This window comes from Hyposmocoma kahamanoa, unplaced genomic scaffold, assembly GCF_003589595.1.
Source record: "Hyposmocoma kahamanoa isolate Upper Pololo Valley unplaced genomic scaffold, ASM358959v1 220, whole genome shotgun sequence".
Lineage (NCBI taxonomy): Eukaryota > Metazoa > Arthropoda > Insecta > Lepidoptera > Cosmopterigidae > Hyposmocoma > Hyposmocoma kahamanoa.
In genome coordinates, this window is record NW_020653740.1 from 4,700,677 (window position 1) to 4,727,238 (window position 26,562).

Genomic DNA, 26,562 nt, shown 5'->3' on the forward strand with positions numbered 1-26,562 from the left:
TTGTGTGATTTATAGACAAAAAAATAACACATGCCTGTGCAATGTAACATTCGATTGATTTGCAGTTTTTCTAAAGCCGCATCCTTTAATGCTGCAGCGTCGCATTTTTATTAATACCTAATTATTCTCACTGTCAATATTTTTGTCCAATTTAATTATAATACATGTGAATAATTCAATAATACATTTGGAAAAACATTTGTTTTGACATTTGATGTACTTCCCTTTGACAACGGTATCATGTACCTCATGTACTTGAAATGGCCACGGTTGGCATTTAAAATGACGTTACGAATTTTCGATTCCCGTGTTTGACACAGACCAATGTAATGCTATCTCTTTTGGCTTAAGACGGCACGTAATAGTTAAACAAAGACAATAATATGTTTATGTTTTCGACGTCGAAATGCATCATATACATATAACGTCTGATTTATATATGTCAACGTAACATGTCCTTTAGTTTCCATAGTCTAAGCTTTACACATAAAACTTCCTATGAAGTTCCATGGTCATAATAAAGTACTCTATGGTTTTGACGTTAAAACCAATCATATTTGGTACAGATAGATTTTTATCTATTTTTCTAAGAGGCTGCTTAGTAGTTTAATTTATAAGAATGAACTCTATACATAATACTGTTTACACACCTGGAGGTTTCAAATATGCTGGCTCAAACTCTGCTGTGAGTCTTTTATTCTCTGGGTTTCCTTTGAAAATTGTCCCCTCAGTCCTGAATATCCACATCTCTTCAAAACAGTCACAAGGATTCATGTGCAACCAACAAAGTTGACGCTTTACCACCTTAAGGGCGCATTTATTCGACACGAGTTTAATCACGCTCACGCCGCGCGATGACCACGATGCCGCCGCGCAGCGACCGCGTGCATCTAACTGTCATGGCAAAGTACGCTCTATTTGTTTAACCTTACGTTTTAACTTGACGTGAGCATCCCGGGCGCCCTGACGAACTGGCTTGTGTTTGGTATACGCGGCGACCACGCGGTTGTATTATTGTGTTATTCAGATGAATATAGATGTTGTTACTTAGTAAATTGAATTCAGATTCGCCATTAATGTACGTGAAAGCATGGTGATTAGGTGGTCGCCGCAGAATCCGCGCGAAAACTTTCGCGTCGTATAACTGGGCGCTAAGGGTTCATTTTCCTTGCGGTCAGTACCTATCGACCACCCGCAGCGTGCTGGTTCTAGTCAATCTAAGGCATTTAAGGGCTAGATGATATTTTTATTTTAAATAAAAGGTTTTTACAAAACAAACGTTAATAAGGCAAGGGATGAGGCTAGACACAATCGCCACTTGCAAACAAAACCGGTCGCAAATACGGCCCCTAGCCTAAAAATACGTTGATTTTCCAGAGAGACATAAATCAAAAGAACTTTAATTTGGTTTCGTGTGCGACATATTAATGTACAGGCTCAAGAGCACGTCAAGTTTGACGCTTAAGACTTAAATCCAACTCTATGCCGCTTACCATAAGAACGGTACAAAGTACAAAGTGTCAAGCTTGATGTGCTCTTGACTGTACGTAACTGTACTACAGGATGTCGCAAATACGGCCCCTAGCTTACAAATACGTTGATTTTCCAGAGAGACATCAATCAAAAGAACTTTATGAACGGTTTACAAAATGCGTGTAAGCTTCTCTCGAGCCTCGAGCGCAGTTTACATAAAACTAAAAAGTATGAAAAGCAACTGGTAAAATGCCATTCAACGCATTCTCATACACACAGCCTGACCGACTGGTGGGATAGCGAAATCTCTCAAAGCTCAACTTCAAGAAAGGAGACCACGAAACGCTCTACAACAGGTTGCTTCTTTCTAAATTCTATCCCAATCTCTATTCTTAACCGACTTCAAAAAAAGGAGGACGCTCACAATTCGACTGTATTTTTTGTGTGTATGTTACACGATTACTCCGGCATTTGTGAACCGAATTCTTTTTTGTTGGAAAGAGGGTACCTCAGTATTGGTACCATTTACATTTGAAGAAAATATTTCACCTCAAACGGTGACAAACTAAGGGATTAATCCGGTTACTCACACTTTCTGCAACCGATTGTTAACTTTTTAATTTCAGTTTGTATGTACGTATAAATAAAGTTTGGAGGCAGTTCCTTTTATTAATAAAAATTATAGTTATTTATCATTGACTTACAATTATATGGACGTCGGGTCCGCGCTAAAAAGTGTCCGCACTTGTAAGGCGCTAAAATCGTATACAGAGCGCGACACTCCGCTTTAGTCTTCATTTGTTCTACGGACAGCGCGATACTGCGATGACATAACAATTTAAATTTCGAATAGGTTGACTTGGGACATTTTTTTCGTGGTTTTTGTATTAGACCCGTCGTCCATTTATTTGTAAGTCAATGTTATTTATGCACATTTTTACATACTTACAACATTGACCTAGAAGTTACCACACTTATGGACACGGAATCCACTTGAATGTATCTGAAAAAATATTTTACCTACATGCCATATGCCAACAGCACAGAGCACACGTTGCCTATTATGCTAATTATTTATTCGTTACATAATTATTTATTTCAAGTTTTTATATTTTTTTATTCCTGTTATGTGTTAACATGCGTGTAATACTAATACGACAAATGAGGGATGTTGTGTTTTCCATTTGTTTTAAATCTAGTATTTTGTAGTACAGTACACACACTATACCTACAATACTGTAGGCTGTAGGTATACTGTGTGTACTGTGATTTTATACGGAATAAATTGCTTCTATTCTATTTAATAAGAGCGGAAAAGATTTTATGGACGAAGGAAGATGGGACTCGACACAGGCGAAACACGCGTTTTTTTCGCTCTTTTGATTGAACATATTATCAAGCTTTTTCTGGCCAGCTCAAGCTGATTCAGAGTCAAAAATGTGGCGATTCCCTTAGTTAACAAGCAAATAAACAGTTTGAAAAGCATCTAAGCGGGCCGATGGAAATAATGAATTGTGTAAATTTTTAGTAATTCAAAGGTATCTATTTTAGCAACTTAGCAGAGAATCTCCTAAGAGCCTATGCACGCCGCGTATTTTATATGTGCCGTATTTTAAACTCTGCGCCGTCATCTGGGCGTATAAGCAGACAGTATGTATCGCACATTTTTATAAAAGATAATTTAAATTTTAGTTCGATTTATTAATTTCTATTAGTTTTTTAAATGAAGCAACTACATGAAATTCGCAGTGTAAACTCCAGTGGAGTATATAACGCGAATGCTTACAACGCGATGTTTGCGTGCGTTACAAATCGATTCACTACAGCGGATCTGTGGCGCGTATAAAATACGCCGTGTGCATAGACTCTAATACTTGTAATCGCAGATGCTGCAAAACCAACACGAAGCCAAGTTGACGTCGCCGAATCATGGTCCACAATGAGCATTGTGTGTTTACAGTACCAGTGAGTAAGTTTGTGTTGAAACTTTTTAACTACAGCTGTAGGGCAGTAATGTAGGTATACAGTGCAGTATGACCGTGCCGTATAGCACATATTTTACGTAGTCCTTATGTCAATAGAGATGATTTAGAATAATATACCTACCGCAGACCTTTACCCCGATTTTCTTTATTTCTGATTGTGATTTGAGTGTTTCGTAGTAACATGTAAAGGAAGTCACTTTAGGGCACGGCAAAGAAACACGTTTCAGCTGATTGCAAACCTATAATCGATTACTAACTTCCGAGTTTGGTCCGTGTGGAATGCAGCGCACATGCAGCCAACTCCAATATATATCTACATCCCTCCACTCTTAAATTACAAATAATCCTTTAAAATAAAAAGTTCCGAAGAGCTCTGCGACGTACAGGTGGTGATAAAGGGGCTGATGATCTCGTTAATGGCAATGTAGATACTGAGTCTCTTGCTCAAAACTCTCGTCAACGGCTTGCTGATGGGTCTACGGTCAACGCTGGCGATGTCAGTAATGTACATGGTGATAATTCTGGGGAAAGCTCTGAGTATTTTTTCATTTTCGCTGATGCGATCTCATCAGCATTGATAGGATATGTCTTCTCCCTTTTGTTCTTTTAAAATTGATTGAAATGCCGTTTCATCAAATTGCCCCACACCCAAATGATTATCTGTAGGTATCATTCATCGCAGATTTACAAAACCATCAACTTTATAGATATGAAGAACTATCAAAACGTTACGAGACGCTTCTTCGTGCATACGATGATCGGTGCAATTTACTAAACACACGAGATGCAACGTTATCGCGACTTAGGCAACGTGCAAGGATGACTCACGCTCGGTTGACGCACGCGCATCAGGCGCTGCTAAGCGTCGGCGAAAAGTTCCTAGCTTTGAGAGACAGAAGAATTGCTCAGGTAGGAGAATTTGTTTACCGGTTATTACAATCAAGGTAAATTGATTGATGTTAAATTGACAATCTATCGCGAGTGCCAACCCAAACAGAAATTAGGAAATCGTATCCTTGGTATAATTTTACACTATTTTTACACTTTATAATGTCATTACAATTTGCAGTATATTTTATACATATATTTATTAATATATTTTTTCAATATTTTACGTTTTGTATTACATAATTATCTTTGTTGGAAATTTCAGAAAGTTCCAAATAAAAGAGACTTGTGAAAATAAAAAAGAGAACACCGTGTATTGCCGAGTGTAATAGCAAGCTAAAAATTACAAAAGAAAATTGCATAAGTTGGCTCGTGTACGTTTGCTATTGTGAAACCGTCAGGCGCACAAATTTTGTTGCAATAATTATTAATCTTTGCTTCAACATGCCGCCGCGCGTTGAGTGCTTGCACTTCAACCGTTTATAAAGGTTTTGTAATACTGTCAAAAGAAAAAATCGCTTAGAAACAACGCGTTTTGTAAACAATCATAAAAACTTCATAGGAGTGTAAGTTCTTCTACAAGGTGAAGTAAACTAAAGCAAGTAAAAATAATATTTTTGTATTCTAAAGTCTTTCTATAGATAAAGCTATAGATAAAATGCTCCAACTGTGTTTTGAAAAAAAGCTTTAAATTCTTATCGCCATTTTTATTTTTAAAGAATGACAGTATGAAGTAGCCGAGAAAAATTTCTTTTCTTTTTAAAAAGTAAATCTAAGTTGAAATTAGCTTGAAAAAACCTAGAACTTCTTGGAAATGGTTTGTTTTGCGAGTTATTTTGTATATTTAAGCTTTCTATAAATATTTAAAACCGAAAATCGATAACTGTATTTTTATTAAGTTCATATTTAATACATAAATATTTAAAATTTAGCGAGCGCATTACTTTTATGGCAGCCTTTACATCACTTTTCACAATGTATTTAAAGTTGCACTTCAATTTGCGCTTTCGAACCGATTAAACATTGCGCGAAAAAGTCAGAAATATTATATCTAATTTCGCCATGTTGCAATTTTGATAGTTTATATTTTGTAAGCCATTAAACTTGAAATCTATTAGTAGGTATTAAGAGCATTGCGTCTTATGTTTGTAACGCTTTAGTATTTTGGTTTTAAAATAGCATTACTAAGAAAACTATCATAGACTATAAATTATCTAAAAACTGTCTACAAGACTAAATAAAAACTGTCTACATTCTACAAATGGTCTTGTAGCATTCTAGAAGGGTTACTTGAGAAAAAAGATAAGAATCACTCTTAACACTACCTACCCACTAGTTGTGCCCACTTTTACTTTGAATTATCTAGAAACCTTCTTCGAGATATCTTGAGGGAATTTGAACTCTTAAAATATTCAATCGAATTAAATTCTATTAGATATCTTTTAGTATATATTTAGATATGAGTGTGCTGCTTGGGCATGCCTCCACAATATACTGTGACAACGCCTCATCCCAAGATAGTTTATGCAACCACAGTTGTTGCAGCATTATTTTCATACCTATTACTACAGGAGCTAAAAGTCCTAATGGGTCGAATACTTGAGATACAACTGAAAGCATTTCACGCTTGGTGTGGCCACTAAGTATTGTTGTACCGATGGCAAAGCAAAGGCAATCATCCTGAGTCTGCCAACCTAAGCCCAGTGTTTTACTTGGCTCATTTCCTCCAACATTTAAATCAACTGAGGAATTTACAGAGTCAGACATCAGGTCGGCATAGTTTGATTTCCATTTTCTCAATGGCATACAAGCTGACTCTAAAACAAAAGTTATTTTGCGACGCAGATCATTGACCTCCGCGCAATCATCTCCACCAGTCAGCAAGTCATCGACATAAAAATCATGTGTGACAATTTCCTTTACTTTCGGATGGTCACATTCGAGACTCAACTGATTAAGGCACATTGTAGCCAGGAATGGGGCGCTGGCAGTCCCATACGTTACAGTATTCAACTGAAAGATTTTTAATGGTTTCTCGGGTGTTTCACGTCACTACCGATTATTAAATCGATTGAGTTTGGTGTATGGAAATTAGGATCTGCTAAACATACATCAATGGGAATATTGAGCTACGACAAATCAATAGGATAACACGGCACTATGTCCGTTATCGACGGCAAAATAAAACATTGTAAGTTAGTAGAGAAAGAGAGTTAGTAAAGATTTTATAGGCACGCGACACCTCTTAATAATTCGTAACGAAACATTGTTAATGCCTAATATAGATTTATTTATATGGCTACAGGGTTGATTTAACTTCCTGTACATGCTTTCCGTCATAATGCAGGATGTACTGCCGCTGTCGAGCACAGCGCGAGCAATATATTCGTGATTGTCCGAATCATACAGTTTCATTAACGCAGTTGACAATAACACCTCATCCTGGCTTCTATGCATGGCGGGAGAAATATTTGCCGATAACGTTAAGTTGACGTTAGGTTCTGGCTTATAGTCTGCGCCGGCGGCGGTAGGGACGCGCTCACTGCGCTCCCGATGCAGAACCGGTATTAAGACAAAACAAATCTTCATGTTAGGTACTAATTGAAGACGTGCATCGTTACTCAGCGCCAAGAACTGCGCACAATTGTTTAGTTTATGGTCATCATTGCATTTTGGACATGGCTTTGCGTTAAAAGAACTCTTATTATCACTGTTATTCGCGCTCGGAATCGATACAATAGTCTTTAGTTTCGTGTTTTTCTGTGAACTAGTGTGAGTGTTCGTACTATGGTGTGATACTTCTAGTGTTTCAATTAAGTCTGCCCGGTTTTGCATAAAATCAAGAAACGATTGAAGCGTAATAGATTCATCTTTGGTGAAGTTACCCTTGCGTTGTTCCCACTCACGAAAGGTTTTTGTGTCTAACTTCTGTGTGACAATATAAATCAACAGTGTGTCCCGGTGTTTTGTTGATTCGCCTAAACATTCTAACATGCGTATATTTTTGTTTACCTGATCAATAACGCGTTTTAATGATGCCGAAGACTACTTCGCGATCGGTTCGATATTGAACAAAGCAGAGACGTGATTTTGAATTAATAACCGCTTATTGTTGAAGCGGTCGCATAGGAGTTGCCATGCTATTTTGTAGTTAGAAGCAGAAAATTCAATGGAATGAATGATTACCTTAGCCGACCCTTCTAAAGACGCTCTTAAATAATGAAATTTGTTAATTTCGTCTATGTCGTCATTCGTGTATATGAGATTATAAAAAGTGTCGTGGAATTCTAACCAATTCTCATATGAACCACCAAACCTTGGCAACTGAATTGTAGGCAATTTAATGGCGTTAAAACGGGAGGAGCCTGCCTTAGAACTTGGATTGCTACGCGATTTGTGATAGCCACCAGTGATTTGTTGTGCTTTTGATACCAATTTAAAGTCACGGCACTCGAAATCGCTACGAGCAGACAATTGTGCTTCAAATTCATCGGTAATGCACTCGATTCTTGTCTTAACTTCGTCGTATAGAGCATACAATTAATCAATCTTACTTATTCGTAGTTGTAATAATAAATAAAAAAAAATAAAATTTCTCTTTATTGCCTCCTTGTTACAACAAACAAAATAACAACTATACATATATCAACCACTAGACTACCAACTATAAACATTGCAGTACAGGAGGCAAAAGGAGGTGTCTCAGCTGGTGCTGCTCCTGTCCAGGACAGTCGCAGCGCTGGTTTTCAGTCACCCCCTTCTCCCTTAGATCACATGCGGGACAAGAGTATCGAGGGCTGGGCTAAAATATACATACATTTTGAACTAATTGTGCTATTCTAAACAAATATAATGAATGAATAAAAATTTACATAAAAAACAAATTAGGTTAGGCAACCTTAATGCTAGGCACGTGTGGGAGTGTGTGCGTGAGCGGCGTGTGTGTGTGTGTGTGTGTGTGTCAAAGTCACAGTCAAAGTCAAAGTCAAAGTTTATATTTGCATGAATACATAAAAATACATGTTTTTCAGATCTTATGAAAACGTAATAGTAACAGTATTCAACCTGCACTTAGGTATGCAAATTATTGAAGTTAAAATTAATTTACATATGTCATAAAATAAAATTAAAAATTAATCAGTCCTAAATTCTAAATATTCTTTTACAGTATAAAAACAGTGGTCCATTAGCCAAGATGCTAAAGTTTTTTTAAATTCGTGTCCCCTTAAATGTTTTATGTGGTTTGGCAAATGGTTATATATTTTAATTGACATGTTAAACGAATTTCTTTCATATATGATTTTAAAGCAAGGAGGTTGATACAAAAGATTCATTCTTTTAGTTCTCAATCGTCTCTGTAATACTTCAGCGCGTTTTTTAAAGAGGTGTGGGCGGTTATCTACAAGCGAGCAGATATCTCTAATGTACATGCAGGCCAGAGGCAGGACATTTAGCTTTTTAAAAAGTGGCTTGCAGGTGTCATCCTTTTTAGCTCCACAGATAGCGCGAACACACTTTTTTTGGACCACAAATGCTCTATTTACGTCTACTGAGTTTCCCCATAGTATAAGTCCGTAGCTTAATACTGCGGAGACGTACCCATGGTAGGCCATCATTGCAGCGTCGCGAGATACAGTTTGCCTCAGTCTACGTAGACCAAAAACAAATCTATTTAGTTTATTGCACACATGATCAATTTGATGTTTCCAGTTTAAATGTTCATCCAATTGTATTCCTAGGAAACCATAGCAGTCGACTGTATCTACCATTTGGTTATTATGTTGTACTTGAACAGGTCTCGCATTATAATTATATGATCTAAATTGCATGAATTTCGTTTTGCTAATATTAATATTTAAATTATTTGCATTTAACCACTCAATAACCTTATGTAGAGCTTCATTTATTTTCATTTCAAAGTTATTTAAATCATGACATTTTAAGATAAGGGTGGTATCGTCCGCGAACAGAATACATTCTTGATCTATGGCATTTGGAAGATCATTTATATAGAGTGTAAATAGAATCGGGGCTAAAATACTTCCTTGTGGAATGCCACTGTTTTTTATTTTGTACTCGGAGTAATAACATTGTTTTATGAGACGCTTCGAACTTTCATTAAATTTATTTATTGTCGTGCTCTGTGTCCTATCTTTTAAATAACTCTTAATCCAATCAAAAGCTTTCCCTCTGACTCCATATTTTTCTAATTTTATCAATAGTTTCGGATGGTTTACATAGTCAAACGCTTTGCTCATATCGAGAAAAAGAGATGCTACTGGTATTTTTTCATTGATACTTTTTGTTATAACTCTTAGAAGGTCATAGCAAGCAAACGTTGTGGACCTCCCTTTACGGAAACCATACTGCGAGGGATGAAGTATGTTGTTCTTTTCTATAAAGCTATTTAGTCTAATTAAGAATGCTTTCTCAAATATCTTCGATAGAATGGGTATCAAAGTAATAGGCCTATAATTGTTTGGATCTAAACTGTCACCTTTTTTAAATAACGGTTTAACAATACATTGCTTCAACTGTTCGGGAAATAGTCCTTCAACGAAGGAAAGATTAATAATATGTGCTAGGGGATATGATATGTATGAAGCGCACATTTTTATAATATTTGTATTTATCTCGTCAAAGCCACAAGATTTACTATTTTTTAATGACATTATTATATTGTAAATTTCTTGTTCCGTGACCGATGTCAAAAATATAGAATTCATTGTAGATTGAATGTTTGATGTCATGTAATTATAAGTCAAGGTAGAAGTAGTTGTAAGTTGCATAAAATTATTATTAAAAATATTACAAATGTCAACAGGATTATTATATAATTGGTTATTGAATTTTAATGAATTAATGTCATTTATATGGGAACAATTTGAGAGAGTATCTGATATGGTGTTCCAAGTTGCTTTACATTTGTTGGTGTTGCTTTTTATATATTTAATACTACTAATTCGTTTCGATTTTAGTAAGCATTTTTTAAGCAGTGTATTGTACTTTTTGTAGTGTTGTTTACTGCTTGATTTATTTGTTTTATCATTTATATACCTCATTTGTAAAGCTCGTTTTGTTTTACATGATTTTTTTAAGCCTTTAGTGAGCCATCGTAGCTTTGTAAGGCGATTGCCTACTTTAACTATTATGTTAGGAAAGCATAGATTGTATATTAAAGAAAATAAATCGTAAAAACTGCCAAACGCAGTCTTCATCATAGCCGAGTCTATGACTTCTGAAAACGAAAGAGAGCGCATGCAGTTACAAAACTTTTTTATATTCACCGAGTTATAGTCGCGTCTGTATTCGTACCACGAGTTATAAGCTTTATGTTTCTTTATTTTTACACATAAAGTTTGAGCTGTTTCATGATCTGAGAGACCCAGGTGATGAATTTCAGCATCTACGGCTTTGATATTGCTGGCTATTTGGTCAAGACACGACTTTAATCGCGTAGGTGACACTATGTGGGGGCCAAAATTGTGGTTTTGCAATGTAGTAATAAGATCCCTAGAGGCGTAATTTTTTTTCAAAATATCGATGTTCCAATCACCGCATACAACAACTTTTTTCTTTTTAAAGTTTTCAGTAAGATAAGTTAATAGTATGTCAAGCTTGTGCAAAAATAAACCAATATTTGCTTTAGTTTGCTTAGGAATTCTATATATATTTACTATGATAAGCCTATAATATGTGTGTGTGTGTGTGTGTGTGTGTGTGTGTGTGTGTGATGTGGTGTGTGCCTGTTTGTGTGTATGAGTATGTGTGTATGCGATGTATCTTGTGTATTATACTAGTAGGGTCTACACAAAGAAATCCTTCAATGCCAAGAATTTGCAGCTAACGTGTTTCAGATTTTCAGCCGCAAACTGCTTCTTAATTAATGCAGATTTGTATTTATTTCTGAAGGTGTCCACAGTCATTTTATGCCTCAAAGGCGGAGGTAAATCATTCCAAATTTTTGCTGCATTAAATCTGAAACACCCTCTATAACGCGCTGATTTATGTGCCTGAATCTTTAGCTTATTATGAGCGCCGGAACGGAGATTTCTATTTGAGCAATGTTTTTTCCAAGTAAGTTTCTCAAAAAGATATTCTGGTTTTTTATTCCAGATTACTCTATGGATTGTACAGGCATATTGTAGTTCTCTTCTGGCGCTCATATTAAGGATTAATTTTGAATTAAGATACGGCGTTATGTGCTGTCTTTTAGGTACATCATAGCAAAAACGAATGCACGCATTCTGTACTCGCTGTATTGCTCTCTCGGTATTGCTATTTATCCTAGGGCCTTAAATGGTAGCACAATAATTGAAGGGTGATAGCACAAGTAGGTCAGCCAAGAGGAGGCGCAAGTCTTCTTTAAGATATGATCTATGTTTATAAAGTGTTTTCAACTTAAAGAAACTATTTCTAATTTTGGTATTTATGTGCTCTACATATCTTTGTTCGCCATCCAACACTAGTCCGAGATTACGCGCAGAAGTTACCAACTCGAGTTCGACGTTATTTATTTTGATTTTTTCGTCACAGTCGAGGACGGTCTTTATTTGGAGTTTAGTACCTAGAATTAATGTTTGGGACTTAACTGGATTCAAAACAAGAGAATTCTTTTTTGACCATAAATGAACTTTTTGAAGATCATGATTAATATTCCTGATTGCCTCTCCGCCATTTTTACCTTCAAAAGAGTAATAGAGCTGGGTATCATCTGCGTACAAGTGGTATTTACACGTCTCTATGCACCCAGGTAGATCGGCAGTGAAAATGGAGAACATTATTGGACTTAACAAGGACCCCTGGGGCATACCTCTCACTAACGCTCTAAGTGACGAAAACCTACTTGAGCCATCTTTGTCGCTCACGACCACCATCTGTTCTGTATTAGTTAGAAATGATGTGAACCACTGGCATGTATCGAGTGTAAAACCATAGTATTTCAATTTTGCTACGAGTAGATCCGGATGTAAACAATCAAAAGCTCGGGAGTAGTCCAATAGTATCATGACCGAGCTCAACCCTCTATCGGACGCCTCCGTCAGGTCGTCTGTAACATGCAGTAATGCTGATTCAGTGCCGTATCCCCTACGAAAACCCGCCTGAAACTTCGGTATTATGTTTGTAGTTTCCACGTAACTGAGAACCTGACTAAGCACTATCCTTTCTAATACTTTCGATAGCACGGGCAGTATTGATATCGGGCGTAAATCCTTTAAATTATCAACGGAGTTTTTTTTGGGGACAGGCCTAACTAGGGCTCGTTTCCAGCACGTTGGGAAGATTTTTGTTTCTATGGACCTATTTATTATGGCTGTAATCACCGGCAGGGTCACATCCAAGGTCAGTTTAACCATCTCTATATTTAGATTATCGTGGCCAGATGCATTTGTTTTAATGTTGTTTATTGCCTTTAATACTTCTGTTTCCGATGCCGATGTCAACCTAAAGACACTAGAGCTGTACGCCCTGCTATCACTTATTTTTTCTAAGTCATTTTCGTTATACATCGGCAGGCTCAGAAAGTGGTCATTGATTTTATTCGGATCATTTAGATGATCAGGAATTATGTTTGTGCATAATTTGTCAGGTAAGGTGGTATGTTTCAAATTTCTCCAAAGTAAACTAGGCTTGTTAACATTTTTGTTTATAAAATTATTGTAATATGTAACTCGTTTATTTCCGTTTCTTCCATGGAATGCACGTGTAATGAGTTCAAATAAGTTTCAAAAACGTTTATTCGACCCTTGTAGCTAGCACGTTTCTTATTTAGATCACTTTCCTCGTTTTTTGTGTCTCTCTCAGTAATTTTGGAAGGCGGTTGCTAGACCTGGAACGGTTTACAAGTAATTTGAGTAAATAACCTAAGTAATATACTCTCTTTATTAACAGTTCACAGCTGATTAAATGTTGAAATATGAACATAAATGAGAACAGTTACGCTAATTTACAAATCTTTATGATTGCAAAGTAATTTATTAAATTAAGTAATTATGCACCAATTATAGGTAAATTACGTACACGCCAAAGTGAAGTTATAAAATAATATAGAACTAAGTTACTTACAGATTTTTTATATTAGCAAATACCTAAGTCACTGAGAACAAGTAATTAAATTAATTATAATTGAACTAACGCCAACACTAACCTTATCACAAATCAGTGTTACCATACAAGTTCTATACTACCTGAATGAGAGTGTTGGGGGTAATTAAGAAGTAAGTTTCCCTAATTAACAGTCATTAATTAAGCATTTTTCCAGTTTTGGCCACTTTTGATTCTTTCGTCCTTGGATGCCCTTGGATGCCCTTGACCTCAAAATATGCGCGACGTGTTGTTCTTAATTCTCCACTAATTTCCACATACAACAAATTATTTCCGTGATCTTCTTAAATCCGGCTTCGATGTAGGACCATGTTGGGAATTTCAGGAAGTTCCAAATAAAAGAGACTTGTGAAAACAAAAAAGGGAACACCGTGTATTGCCGAGTGTAATAGCAAGCTAAAAATTACAAAAGAAAATTGCATAAGTTGGCTCGTGTACGTTTGCTATTGTACAACCGTCAGGCGCACAAATTTAGTTGCAATAATTAATAATCTTTGCTTCAACAATCTCATAATTGATTCATTGAGTGTACAGCCACACAAACACTCTCACTTCACAAGTTTTGATACAGGCACACAATTATTCAGTTGTTTGGACAAGACTTTCTTTTTTTTAATTTTTCAAATTTTAAACTGTCGTTAACTTTAATTACTTTTACTAAATTAGTATAATTCCTAAATTGTAACACTTGTGAATGTAAACTGTTGTTGACCCGAATAAATAAAATAATGAAGGCGTAATTATACGTCAAAAGCGCTTTTATCACATGAAAATCGTAAAACTACATGAAACAAATCGATCCATCCAATGAACACTACGCTAACTTGAAGCTCTTCTGTTTAAGCATACAAAAGTTATCGACCAATTTCGTTCGCAGAATCTTCGAACTTCTCGCCCGATAAGTTGTCATTTTGATGATGTAGCCTTACCTATCATACCGAGGATGCGAAATACACAACACACTCATAGCCGCACTAGGGAAATCTTGTATCGTGGGTACCATGAACACACACATGGACAACCACAAATCACACCCAAATTCACGAGATAAATAAACGTAGGCCATATAAATATTTGGATAATTTTCAGGCAAATTTTCTCAACCTAATTTGTGGTGATCTTTTTTATTTAGTATTTATTTAAATTTTCTAGAATATTATCATGAAGTATTACTTAATATTCGAGTGTAGTTCCTGAAATAGTATTTAATATTTCACTACAATAAATTTACTCTAATACTTAATAATAAGAATTGCCACCGAAATTAGGTAGACAAAACTAACCTGAAAATTGCCCATTTCTCCCTTCCCAGGAATCGAACCGAGACCTCTGCATGGTAACCGCTCTACCACGAAGGCAGTTAAATAAGCGCATTACGATTATGACAGCACTGCCCTTGTAATAGCCCTTATCTACTGAACAATCTTGGGGCCAAGTATATACAACTTGTCCCTAGTCCTTGTCTAATGATTTTATAGATCTATTTTCTTGGTATTGAGCCATAGATATATATGGTATTGATGAGCAGGATATCATGCCGTAATTAGCATTGGCGAAGAGTAAACACTTATCATCAAAAAGACGGTGGCTCGCAGAGATTTCAAAAGAATTCTGCTACATTCTTTTTTAATGTGTTATTCTCTTAGAGGATGGAAAAAAATAAAGGAATGGAGCTGCCCTAACTACAGAATGAACGTAGTATGTAGTGTTTATATAAACGAAAATTTAACGCTACAAATGGAGGATTTCTTTAGTATTGTATGTACCATAATCTATCGATAAGTCATTATCGACATGCAAATGTATGGCTTGAATGTTGGAACCGTTTTTATTTTGTTTCTACTTTTCTGTAATCAAAGTATGATTAAAACGTATGAAAAAATCTGAAACGAGTGGATAATTTTGTTTTCTGGAACTGAGAATGCCTAGTAAATGAATCTTGAGAAAATTAAATACAAAATTATTTACCAACAAACCTAATGATGGAATTGCATTTAACAAAACTTTGAATGTAACTAGATTATATGATAATATCATGTAATCTAGTTACATTCAAAGTTCAACAATATACAGTTAAACAAATTCCAACAATTGCCTATAAATATATATAATAACCATTCGCACTTGATCAATTCGGCTGCCATAATTATTTTCAATAAAAACAAATAGTACCTAGGTATATACCGCCACCAATAACAGGACGCATCAAAATCACATTATCTTTACTACGATGATCAAACAATCTACCTTTCTCGCTTACATATGTCACACATGTGCATTGCTAATTATTATTCACTCACAGACTTGGTTTAACGCAAGTTGACGTGCCTTAAAAATTCTCGTAATTGAAACGATACGCAAAATGGTTGTCATAGACGGGTGGGAAGTCGGCGATATGGCTTGCCTCGTCGGACAAACCAGTCAGGCGTTTTATAGGAAACTTGGCGATGCGCGATGAAATTTTAAGACGTTTATTTTAGTGAAAATGTTGTGGATTAATATTTATATTACACCTCGATTAGCCACCCAGAAGGAAATAGATGCATAATATGCAACGAATTCGGACAAGACAATGAAATATGGTACTAGTGCATGTTACACAGAGTGTCCGCAAAGAGCTATGTTTGTGATACATAATAAACTTACCTGACCCTAAATTGCAAGTAGATGACTACCATTGCCTACACGTAATGGCAATGGCAGTCAAAATTAATTACCTATCTCAATTAATAGTTTAATATATTACTTTCATTATAAGGTAGTAGCAATAAATATTTTATTTGTATGTCGATTATTAGTACAATGATTGCTTAAGTGACTCCCATTACCCCGTTTTAGGCTAATGTTTTATAACGCTTCAATTAGACACTTTATTAAGCCTATAGAAATCGTGTTGTATGGGCTCTTCGCCACTGATATATAGGTAGTGTAGGAAAAACTTTGATGCAGTTGATTAGCATGGGGAATGTCTAGATTTTAATCAAGCCTCCCACATTTAGACAGAATGAGGACCTTAACCTTAACGCAGGGGCGGTAGAGCTAAACTAACGAAGTGACAATTTGCCTCAGAAGTGTCGGTACGAAGAGAAGATCTTTCAGTTGAAGTCAACAATGCGTGATGTGATGGCAGCCGCAGAGCGCGCGCGTCTTGAACTCGACTCACAAATCGCTGACACTCTGCTCGCTGAACGTGATTCCGCCGCCGCTCTACTGTTAGCAGAGGTGTACTGTAGATATTTTTTACTTAGGTATATCATCATTTGTTTTTTCCTTTCGAATAGAGGAAGCCCAGTTGTCTATTTCCATAAGATCGGATCTTCTATCTTGTAGCTGACAACATATTTATAACCCATTTTTTTATAGGTTCGGAAATGCAACCTTCTCTTCTTGGAAAATCTGCGTTTGAAGGCTCAAGTCGAAGAACTTGCACCAGGCAAAGTCAACTGGGTGGATTAATGTTGGGTCTTCAATATTTTTAAGGTTATTTTTAGTTTAGATCAGTATTATTCTTAGCTAATTGATTGTTATATAATAGTTATTCTAAAAGTTATGTTTACGAAATAAAAAGATATGTGTTAAGTACACGAGAACATTTATTATCACTGACATAAAATCTTAAATTTCGATTCCGATACAAAATGGGTGGCTTCTTATTGACGGTCTCCATATCTATAACAAACAAAATTCATTTAGGTACTTCCTCGTTAATAACGTTTATGTACGAGGGAAATCCCTCATTCTTGAGAGGTCCTTCGTCGGAGAAGTTTCACGAAACTCTTCAAACACATTAGTCACATTGGACCAATGGCATGAACAGTTTAGGTATACCTAAATTTATACAGTTACCAACCTTGAACTGAGATGCCACCTTAGTGCCACCGGAGCATCTTCATCTACTTGTTCGAATACAAATGATGCAATAGATGAATCTCATCTATCATACCGTCTAAAATGAGACCTAGATCCTGAGCACTGGAGACCAGGGCGGTATCTGCCATGGCCGCAAATTGAAGCACCCCACCGTAACATAACGCTGTTACTGCAAGACCTATACGAAAGATTGAAAAGATATATTTTAACACTCTAAGCATAACATACCTCTTGCTTTAAGTAACATTTTAAGTTATCTAGCTATGTAGCTTTACTATCAATAAAAGGTACTTCTTACCAAAAATATATACATAGGTATCTAAATCTAATACATCGGCAAAGTTTCTTTATTCATTATAAAAGTCTCTTGCGGTTTACAATGACGGTATGCATCGCGACGCGTAAACCACGAAGTCTTCGTCAGATGAGTGTTGCATTACGACACAGCTGTAGCGTTAGATTACATAGGACACATTTCAAATAATAGATAATTTGACACTTCGTATTGTTAAAACTTTACTTCCATATCAACGAAAAATTTTGAGTATTTCCGTGTTTCTTTACTAAACCAAACTTTTCCCATGATATGTATTCATTTAAATTCTACTTTACGAAGTCGTTGTTACTATGGCGACACGTCAATGCTCGTGGACGTGAAGAAAAGCAACGTTCTAAGAACCTTGCCCTTACATCACTGTCGACTGTATACAAGAATGATTTACCTTTCAAAATGAGAACCGAGCTGAAGTTAGGATTAACTACTTACCAGTATTTCCTTTGTGCGGCACGAAAAACACCAACGATTTTAAGACATTTCCCCCACATATTCGAAGCGTCTCTGGACCAGGTAGGTTACTGAACACCATAGTGGCTTGACTGCTATTTAGAAGAGGCTGCAGTATTGATCTCGGTAGTACGCTGCATACTAATTTGAGAAAGTAAAAGTTTGTCTGAAATCAAATAATCTACTGTTAAAAGTCTTGCCAATTTTATTTATGAATTGCTAGTTTGATTCCTAACTTTTATAAATATCGTTTTAGAAAAAAAGCGTTTAAATTTTCCCACGTTTACTCAGTATAATCAGTTGATTCAATTCATACCTCTCTCATTCAGATCTTCAATTCTTCAATCATTCAGACCTTGAATTGTTCATAGAAATGAATCAAATCATAGCAAGCAATCAATGCGTTATTGTTTCATGTCGAGCTTATAAATATGATGCACTTGCTATCTATAAACATAGGTACCTAAATATTTTCTGTTACAAAGCATTAGAACTAGGTTTATTAAAAACATAAAATGTCTTACCAGAGGGTCAGCACTACTGCGTAACAAATTACATCTCTTTTTAATTATACTAAAGTTGTTTTCTTGGACCGGGACATCCAAAATCGTTACGCTAAAATCATTCTTCAATTTCGTGTTACTTTTAATTGACAATGTTTTTGGAAATCTTATAGGTAAAATTACTGCAACTTCTTCTGGAACACGAGCCAGTTTCTGTTTACAAATGTATACCATTATTAAATTAACGTAAATTGTAATTAAACTCAATTATTTCGATTAAAATTTACCTGAGTGAAAAAATCTCGCAAGCCCTTTGATAGAGCTGTAAGTAAAACGTCTGTAAAATTTAAATTTTCAACATTATCTTTTATTTCTTTGACCATTGTGAGTAAATTTTCATCAGACTGAGTCCATTTAAATACTTTAGTCCCTAATAATCCTGGACCATGTAAGACGCTGTCATCAGGTTTGCGAATAATTCCATCTACAAAGCGTATGGGAATATCGCAAAGTTTCCGCATCATGTCTATTAAATTTCCAGGAGAATCTCGTTTGCTACAACCATCAGGGAAAGAAAACCAATTCACTTGACAGCAATCACTGTTATCTGCGAACGATTGGCAAAGAAGCTGGATTAAAGCCGCTCCGTCGCCTACTGAATGGTGAATCCTGAATATAATACCGTAATCACCTCTCTCCTTAAAACATTTACCAACTGTCTGCTTTGTTATCAATATTTTAAATAACCCTTCATCTTCATATGGTAAAGCTTGCTTCTGTAATTCTGTCATTAGATTTTCTAAGTCCACAATCTGGAGATCACGTTTGTCAGGTACTTCTATAACTTCTACATACTGGTTCATGTCAACCAAACTATATTTCCTCCAATAGTAAAATCCTAATTCCTGGCTACGTCTATAGAAGATTTTCCTTATTCTATCGCTTTGATATATGTTTTGCAACTTGTCCTTAATACTATTTGCAATAATAACAGGTGAATCGGACTCTATAACACCGAGAGCGTTTATAGTACTCTTGCTAGTGTCATCTTCAAGGCTCCAGAACACATCAAAGCTGTCCAAGAATTCCACAAAATGTTCGTCCTTCCTTTTAATTACCACTAAGCACAATACTTTATAAACTAAAGCTAAAAATAAAAATACTAACACTAATGGTAGCACTAACACTAATAATGTCAGAACGACAGTCCTGGAGGCATTCTTTGCAGTCAATTGTTTCAAGAGTCTTGTCCATAATGATGATGAACCGCGTTTCTTATACTGAAACAAGCAAATATTAGAATCTTAGACTTGAATGCAGTGACCTATTAGTTGTGATGTTTTAGTTGAGGAGTGTTAAGACTGTTAATTTCCAATTTAACCTCAATACACTGTCCACTTTCGGAAAGATAATAACTTCGCTTGCTTTTCCCTAAAAATCGTTAAATAGAACATGCAAAATTATAACACTATTTAAATACACAAATATTGCGGCGCATCCAAAGATACAATTATTGAAAAAAAAATCTTACCTCAAGACTTAAAAGAACGTCTGCAAATAAGATAATCAGAGTCGATGCCGCTGTTGCAAATCCAACAATTGCAACTTCACTTTGTGTTTCATCTTTTAACGTAGCGTTGGCAAATTCGGTCAAATTGTACGCAAACCCAATGCCTTCTTGCGTGGAGCAACTTTGGGAATAATTTAAACTAGCCATAATGCATGAAAATATAATCCAAGAGGAAGTCTTACCACTACAGAGACAGAAAATGCAATAATAATAAAAAATCGCCGTTGACTTTAATAAGTAAAAGAGAAGCCTTAGGAATACCCAAGACATTATGCGACACAATCTAATTAGACGTGAATTTTATAATAATATTGCATAATAACTTCAATAAAATCAATTCAAATAATATCTATTGTATGTACAACAGATAATAATTGTAATAATCACATTCTTGTTCATACTTGTTAGCCTTCTCGACCTCGTATTGGAAACTTCAGAAGTCTACTAAACATTGTTACAACGTAGATCAGTCTACGATACCAAGTATGAAGAGAATGAAAATGATCCTGGATAAGAAGATAGCATTTTTGCCAACATATTATATTATTTGTTGAAAAAAAAAGAAAAAAAGGAAGAGAAGGAAAAGAAAAGTAAGGGAAAAAGGAATGACGAAGGAAAAGGGAAAAAGTAGAATGGGAAAGGAATAAATAGGAAACAATATAATATTAATATATATATATATAGTAACATAAACAAAAATATAGTATTAAGTACAAATAACTATTCTTGAAAACTCTCCTCTTACAGATACTCCCAAAGAGTAAGAAAACAGAAGGGAAGTATAATTGTAAGCAATGGGAAGGGAAGAAAAAAAAAGAAACAAAATTTGGTATTAAGTAGTAAACACTTTTCCTCAAAAATACTCCCTTTACTGTCAGTAAAAATGTAGGCCAATAGCATCGCGTCTTTGATACAGTACAGACTGGAATAAAATAAAGTCTAATAGAAGACTTGTAATATTATTATGTGAAATTTGATTGTAATGGGTTGTTGCTTTTCTTTAATAAATAATTTAAAAATAACTATATTTTAAAGTAAAAAACCTTTTAATATTCTTACCAAATATATTTCGAAAATACTTACAAAATAAAAATGGAAATTGACCGAAATACTAATAAAAATTATTTTTATATTGAAATCATGCATACAACACATTGCACATAAAAATGTAATAGTTTGCAAACTTTTCGCCGACTATAATTTTACCGAAGTTTTGTTTGCCATTTGCCGTTACAATAGACGGACGAAGATTCGCCATTGCTCTTTTCACAATTGTATCATTTCAGACACTTTCTTAGTACATGAAAACATTTCGTTTGAGCATTTAAACTAATAATATTAAAAAACATGTCTTATGGCGGCGAATTCAATGAAATAAAATTGCAGACTGGCGTTAAAATCCAACCAAGTAAAATTGTGATCCACCAGTACTTTTCATGATCAAAGATTCCACCAATTTTATTTACTCGTACATCTTTATTTTGTACTTAATTACTTCTTTCCTACTTTCCGTTAGTCGTTTCCTCTTGCTTTTCTATCTTCTGTCTCTTAATAAAACATAATACATTGATCCAAAGGAAAGATACAATAGAAATGTATGCGACCCTTAAATGCCCGGGCACAAAAAGAAAATTTATCGTCTGCCCCGGTACCCAAAATATTTGATTTGCTATAAATGCTGTCTTATATTTGGCTTGAAGCTCATCTTGTACGTTCTTACCCTCTAGAACACTAATTACTGAAAAAAAAAAAAATTTCAAAATTAAAATAATTATTATCCTATAGATGTCTCAGAAATCATCATACCGGGTTCTAGGGTTCAGGATAAAAATAATAAGTTTCAAATGTTTTCTATCTACCTAGTTTTAGAACAAACTAATTACATTTATTACGATGCATGGTGTACAAAACAACTTGATTGTTACGAGTACTATGAATTTGCATTTAGAGTAAAATCCATGTGACAGGAAAAAAGGAAAAATCTAGATAGGTACTTACAAATAAAGAAAGACGCTAACAATATAGGCGTCATACAAAACTGGTCGGACACCACCTTGGCAATAACAGCTTTTATACTTGCTCCAGGAATTTTTCTATCTAGAAATTTATACCTGTAATAAAAAATAATATAAAAAGAGCACAATAAAATTGACAATGTCGCGTATGAAGCGAAGATTCTCATTGAAATTCTATGATTAGAGCCAAAATCAAGACAGGGTACTCTTTTCTTACAAACGAACTTACGCTACGTGGTATTGCGAACAATAATTATATATTTTTTTAAATGTATAAGTAATTTAATAAACTATTATACAATAGCTACATCCGCGTTATATTAACAGTGAAAATCATTTCAAATTTGGCTGTCAATCAATAATTTTGAAAAAAACGTATTATTTCACCATTTGCGGTAGGTATAAGCGGTTCAGTCTGTATTTAAAACATTAATTCTTCATGTACTTAATCATTATTTTGAAAGTTATTAAGCACGTACCACGCGTACAATGTTGGGGGGTAGATGCAACTGCCCACGAGCACTGTTTTAGCACCACTCGCCCAGTCTATGTCGGGTTTTTCTGACTGAAACAAAGAACAAAACTTTTTCATATTTTCTTTTGAAATGAGACGTCTACGTAACAGTGGAACTATATGAATTGCAACAGTCATTTATTACGATAAATTATAGCGCGAAACGCAGCCCAGTAGGTAGGTACTTTGTAATAATACACTACCATCGTCATCTCTATTTGTAATTTCATTCATATTATCATAGCGTAGGTGCTAATGTATGAAGTCAAATAAATCTAATTATAGCAGGTAGTTATGTAATATTGCCACGTGTCGCAGCGATACATCAACCGATGCGTAATTTCGGCATCCCAGACATATGGTAGCGTGGCCGAGCGGTCTAAGGCGCTGGTTTAAGGCACCAGTCTCTTCGGAGGCGTGGGTTCGAATCCCACCGCTGCCAAGGTATATTTTTATGTTTTTTTTATTTATTCTTTCTGTAAGGCTTTTTGTTATTATTGTCTATATATTTGAACCAGTGTCTGCATATATCTACGTTCTTAGACATGATCAGGGACATTTTTTTTTTGTGTTATGTAAAACTATTTATGTAGGTTGTTGATCACATCATAAATGTAAAATTATAGTCATGGGAACGACAAGGATTGTCCTATCAGCTGGATTGAATACTATTATTCAGGTTAATTTTAACATTACGTTACTATGTGACATTAGATAAACTACTATATCTCCGACATGTGGTATTTTCCATCATTACCTAAGGTAGTCGGTAAAATTACAAGACATTTTGATTAATTTTTATGACTTTAATTTTTATAAAATTAACACAAAATTACACACCTTGCCGTGATTCTGGACACAAGCTTAGAAATTACATAACGCTGATTAACAATACAACTTCCAATGGCACTAAAGTCAGAACAACCAGAGAACGAAAATTTAGAAAATATTTTCTCTGTTTCTATTTAGTCCTACCGGAATCGAACCCGGAACTTCCTCATCTAGCGCCCACAGCGCACAACTCACGGTTGGGTCACCGAGGTCATCTAAAGATCATTCGCATTCTTATGGGATTTTTAAGTAAAACCTCATGAACTCCCACACTGAGTGCGGCACACGAGGTCTAGGTCCCGTTCCCTAAAATGACCGAACATTTACTATCAATTAAGTAATACTCTACCAAATCAAAGGATAATGCCAAGTATGAAGCTTCATTCGCATCATGTCTCTTTTAAATTGGTCGAATATTACCTACGTATTTGACAGTAATTGTTTCGGAACACCGGAGTAGATCCCCTGTACGGGATTTGTCTATGTGAATGTAATACAAATGCAATTGAATTAGTATGTAAATTGTTAATAAACGCACCGGTCCGCTCTCTGCGTGAATTTATCATATAAAGTTTAGCCCTGATAAGCCATTCAAAAAATGATAGTGAATTTTGTTTAAAGCAGCTGAAGCTGTCAGTTACCGTGTAGAATTTATTAAAAGTCTGTTGGGACATTTCAGCTGCCGCGTAGAAGGTCGCGTAGGTAGCAACGTTGGTTAGCAAAGGCCGCCGGTTAAGTGCACGAGACCACATCCCAAGCAACCGGGCCATTCTCCTTAATGCCGCTCGTCACACCAGAACTGATACAAAACAATACTGCTTTAGGTCGAACTTTTAGTACTATACATTTGATAATTATGCAGGATCAATTTAGATTGGTCAAACAATAATCAAGTCTAATTTCGGAGTAAAGTAAAATTGCTAGTAATAAATATTATGATGTTTTACAACCCTAATATCCATTTATTTTTGTGAAATTACTTAGTGAAGTAATGAAAAGTTTTGTTATAATTAAATATTAATACAAAGGTCGAACGCAAAGAAAAATTCCTTCGATCTGACAGAACTCGAACCTGCGTCTGTGCCCTACCGGGGTGACTTCCATATTAGAGTAAAGTAGTTACTCAAATATTGAATTTAACTTAACAACAATTTTTTTTGAAAACTCGCACAACTCTATACATTATAATGTTTTTTTTTTAAATATCCTGTACATCAATGTCGGAAATGCTCGTTTGTGACAAAGTCGAGCATTCGAGTTTTCAAAAATGATAAAACTAGAATGAGATAAAGTTTTATTTTATTGAAAATTTTAAAATGCATTGTAGAGTCGTTAATTTTTAGTACCTTTTTTAAAAACATTTCAACACATAATAAAACATAAAATATTCATTAATGTTCCAAGGCCAGAGTTACATACTATGCAGGTTTTTTATTTTTATTTTAACCAATTCTCTGTCACCTACATACAGTACGGAACACTTAATTAAATATATCAAACACTAAAAACTTACACCTCCACCAGATTTAATTCAACTGTAAAACCGTGCAAGGATAACAAAAGACTATCGCACACGATCGTCAACCGTATCACACTGGTTACCGTTTTTCTAAAAATATAGATATTTTTCTCGAAGAATTTTTATCTAAACCACGGTGGACCTATATTTATTTTTACCTAACAGATTTAATTTAACGCTGTGAGATTGTATACGAGTGTTATCAGTAAAGCGTCGTTTCACACTACGTCTACATACGTAAGCGCATTCAATTGCCTTTAATAGAATAATTGTAAAAACTGTTTGCTCATTCATGCCCTACAAACATAGTTCAATAGGATATGTACATAAGTAAGTATGTATATTTGCGTATGAGTGATACATATATCATTAATTAATAGAATATAATATTCAAAAGTCAGAATAGGGTGTTCCAAATGAGTAGAGAAATGACTACATACAGATACAAGAAGTGCCATAGGGTGTTTAAAACCACCAATTAATATTAATTATTTACTTTTTCGAATTCCAGATTTCCGGAAATAGTTTTACCTTTTTTTTTATAGTTGTATCTTAAGATGAAACTACTCACCTACGAAGCTGAAGTGGGGATTTAAAGAAATTATAAAAAAATGTAGTAGATAACTAATCTTTCAACAAAGTAAATATTTTTGAACAACTACAAGCAGAAGGTTGTTTTAATACACCACTAGAATCTATGTATAGACAGTTATCTGTTTATTTAAACACCTTATTCCGTCCATTGGTAATATAATATATGGAGTACTATTGCCACCTACGGTATGGCTCTACTAAACACCAACTAGCCACCTTGGATTCAGTGGAAAAGCGTGCCAATAGGCTTATTATAGGTGACTCGGATTTAGAAGAGGTGAAGCTGCAGAACCTTGAAAACCGCCCCGTAAAGTAGCCTGTTTGTCAGTATTCTGTAGGATAAGTATATCACGGGGAGTGTGCAATGGGGTTGCATGATTTAATTCCACTTTCCTTTTCCATCATCAAGGGAGTAGACGTAGGTTGGGATTCATATGAAGCGTTACGCTTCAACATTTACACCTATATGGTGAACGACTATGTAGTGGAATTCCCTACAAGTAATTTTTTATTAACAATCTTGTTTTAAATAATGTAAATGACGTATCTAGTCAAAATACTGCATCGTCTGGGCGCGAACTACCTCTACTATGTTCCTTATACAGGGTAGGGAGAACTAGCGGAATCATATTCACAGAAAAATCGTATATCTCACGGCCTACAACTCTTATGGGTAATACCACTACCGTACCTATTTCTGTCGTAAAGCTGCACATGAATATTGGACTTAAGAATAAAAAGAACTGGCGCAATCACAACTATATGAGAATAAGGTGGAGATTTATAAACACCAACTAGTTTTTCCTATTTACAAAATGAACTTAAGCAAGAAATTACGAAGGGAATTTAGTTTGTGAGCTCTATATATCGCACTTGACAACAAACATAGTATTATCTCAAGAAATGCGTTA

General features: G+C 35.2%; 3 protein-coding genes and 1 non-coding gene across 11 annotated transcripts in view; 2 read left to right on the forward strand and 2 right to left on the reverse strand.

Moving 5' to 3' along the window:
* The first annotated feature begins 589 nt into the window (after window positions 1-589).
* LOC113228007 lies at window positions 590-19,193 on the forward strand. 6 transcript variants are annotated; one of them, XR_003310252.1, is made up of 7 exons: window positions 590-685; window positions 1,610-1,829; window positions 3,360-3,438; window positions 4,166-4,367; window positions 16,521-16,699; window positions 16,815-16,931; window positions 19,150-19,193. XR_003310252.1 is itself a non-coding variant. In XM_026461131.1 (7 exons), the coding sequence occupies exons 1-6, from the start codon at window positions 620-622 to the stop codon at window positions 16,905-16,907; spliced, it is 813 nt and encodes a 270-aa protein (XP_026316916.1). In that variant the 5' UTR covers window positions 590-619; the 3' UTR covers window positions 16,908-16,931; window positions 19,150-19,193. The 6 variants fall into 6 exon arrangements, 5 of the variants coding, with proteins under 5 accessions (XP_026316916.1, XP_026316915.1, XP_026316914.1 ...); XM_026461131.1 differs by having other exon boundaries at window positions 16,521-16,673; XM_026461130.1 differs by lacking the exon at window positions 19,150-19,193 and having other exon boundaries at window positions 16,521-16,673; window positions 16,815-17,023.
* Window positions 17,029-20,356, reverse strand: LOC113228005. 2 transcript variants are annotated; one of them, XM_026461122.1, is made up of 7 exons: window positions 20,140-20,356; window positions 19,075-19,888; window positions 18,896-19,011; window positions 18,630-18,821; window positions 18,088-18,271; window positions 17,302-17,499; window positions 17,029-17,120 (listed from the first exon to the last, which is right to left on the reverse strand). In XM_026461122.1, exons 1-6 carry the CDS (start codon window positions 20,323-20,325, stop codon window positions 17,345-17,347), a joined length of 1,647 nt encoding a protein of 548 aa, XP_026316907.1. In that variant the 5' UTR covers window positions 20,326-20,356; the 3' UTR covers window positions 17,029-17,120; window positions 17,302-17,344. The 2 variants fall into 2 exon arrangements, with proteins under 2 accessions (XP_026316907.1, XP_026316906.1); XM_026461121.1 differs by having other exon boundaries at window positions 18,896-19,888.
* Window positions 20,357-21,330: 974 nt separating this feature from the next.
* Window positions 21,331-26,562, reverse strand: part of LOC113228008 (mpv17-like protein) — a 10,319-nt gene continuing 5,087 nt past the window's right edge. The window contains exons 1-5 of one of the 2 annotated variants that reach the window (XM_026461134.1): window positions 25,052-25,195; window positions 24,180-24,337; window positions 22,673-22,758; window positions 22,177-22,289; window positions 21,331-21,916 (exon numbers count right to left, since the gene is read on the reverse strand). In XM_026461134.1, the coding sequence (XP_026316919.1) occupies window positions 21,681-21,916; window positions 22,177-22,289; window positions 22,673-22,758; window positions 24,180-24,308 (564 nt within the window). In that variant the 5' untranslated portion in view covers window positions 24,309-24,337; window positions 25,052-25,195 and the 3' untranslated portion in view covers window positions 21,331-21,680. Of the gene's footprint in view, window positions 21,917-22,176; window positions 22,290-22,672; window positions 22,759-24,179; window positions 24,338-25,051; window positions 25,196-26,562 lie in introns of those variants that run through there. The other variant, XM_026461133.1, reaches the window with a different exon arrangement.
* On the forward strand, window positions 23,068-23,149 carry Trnal-aag. The gene has a single exon. It is a non-coding gene; the product is annotated as a tRNA-Leu (tRNA).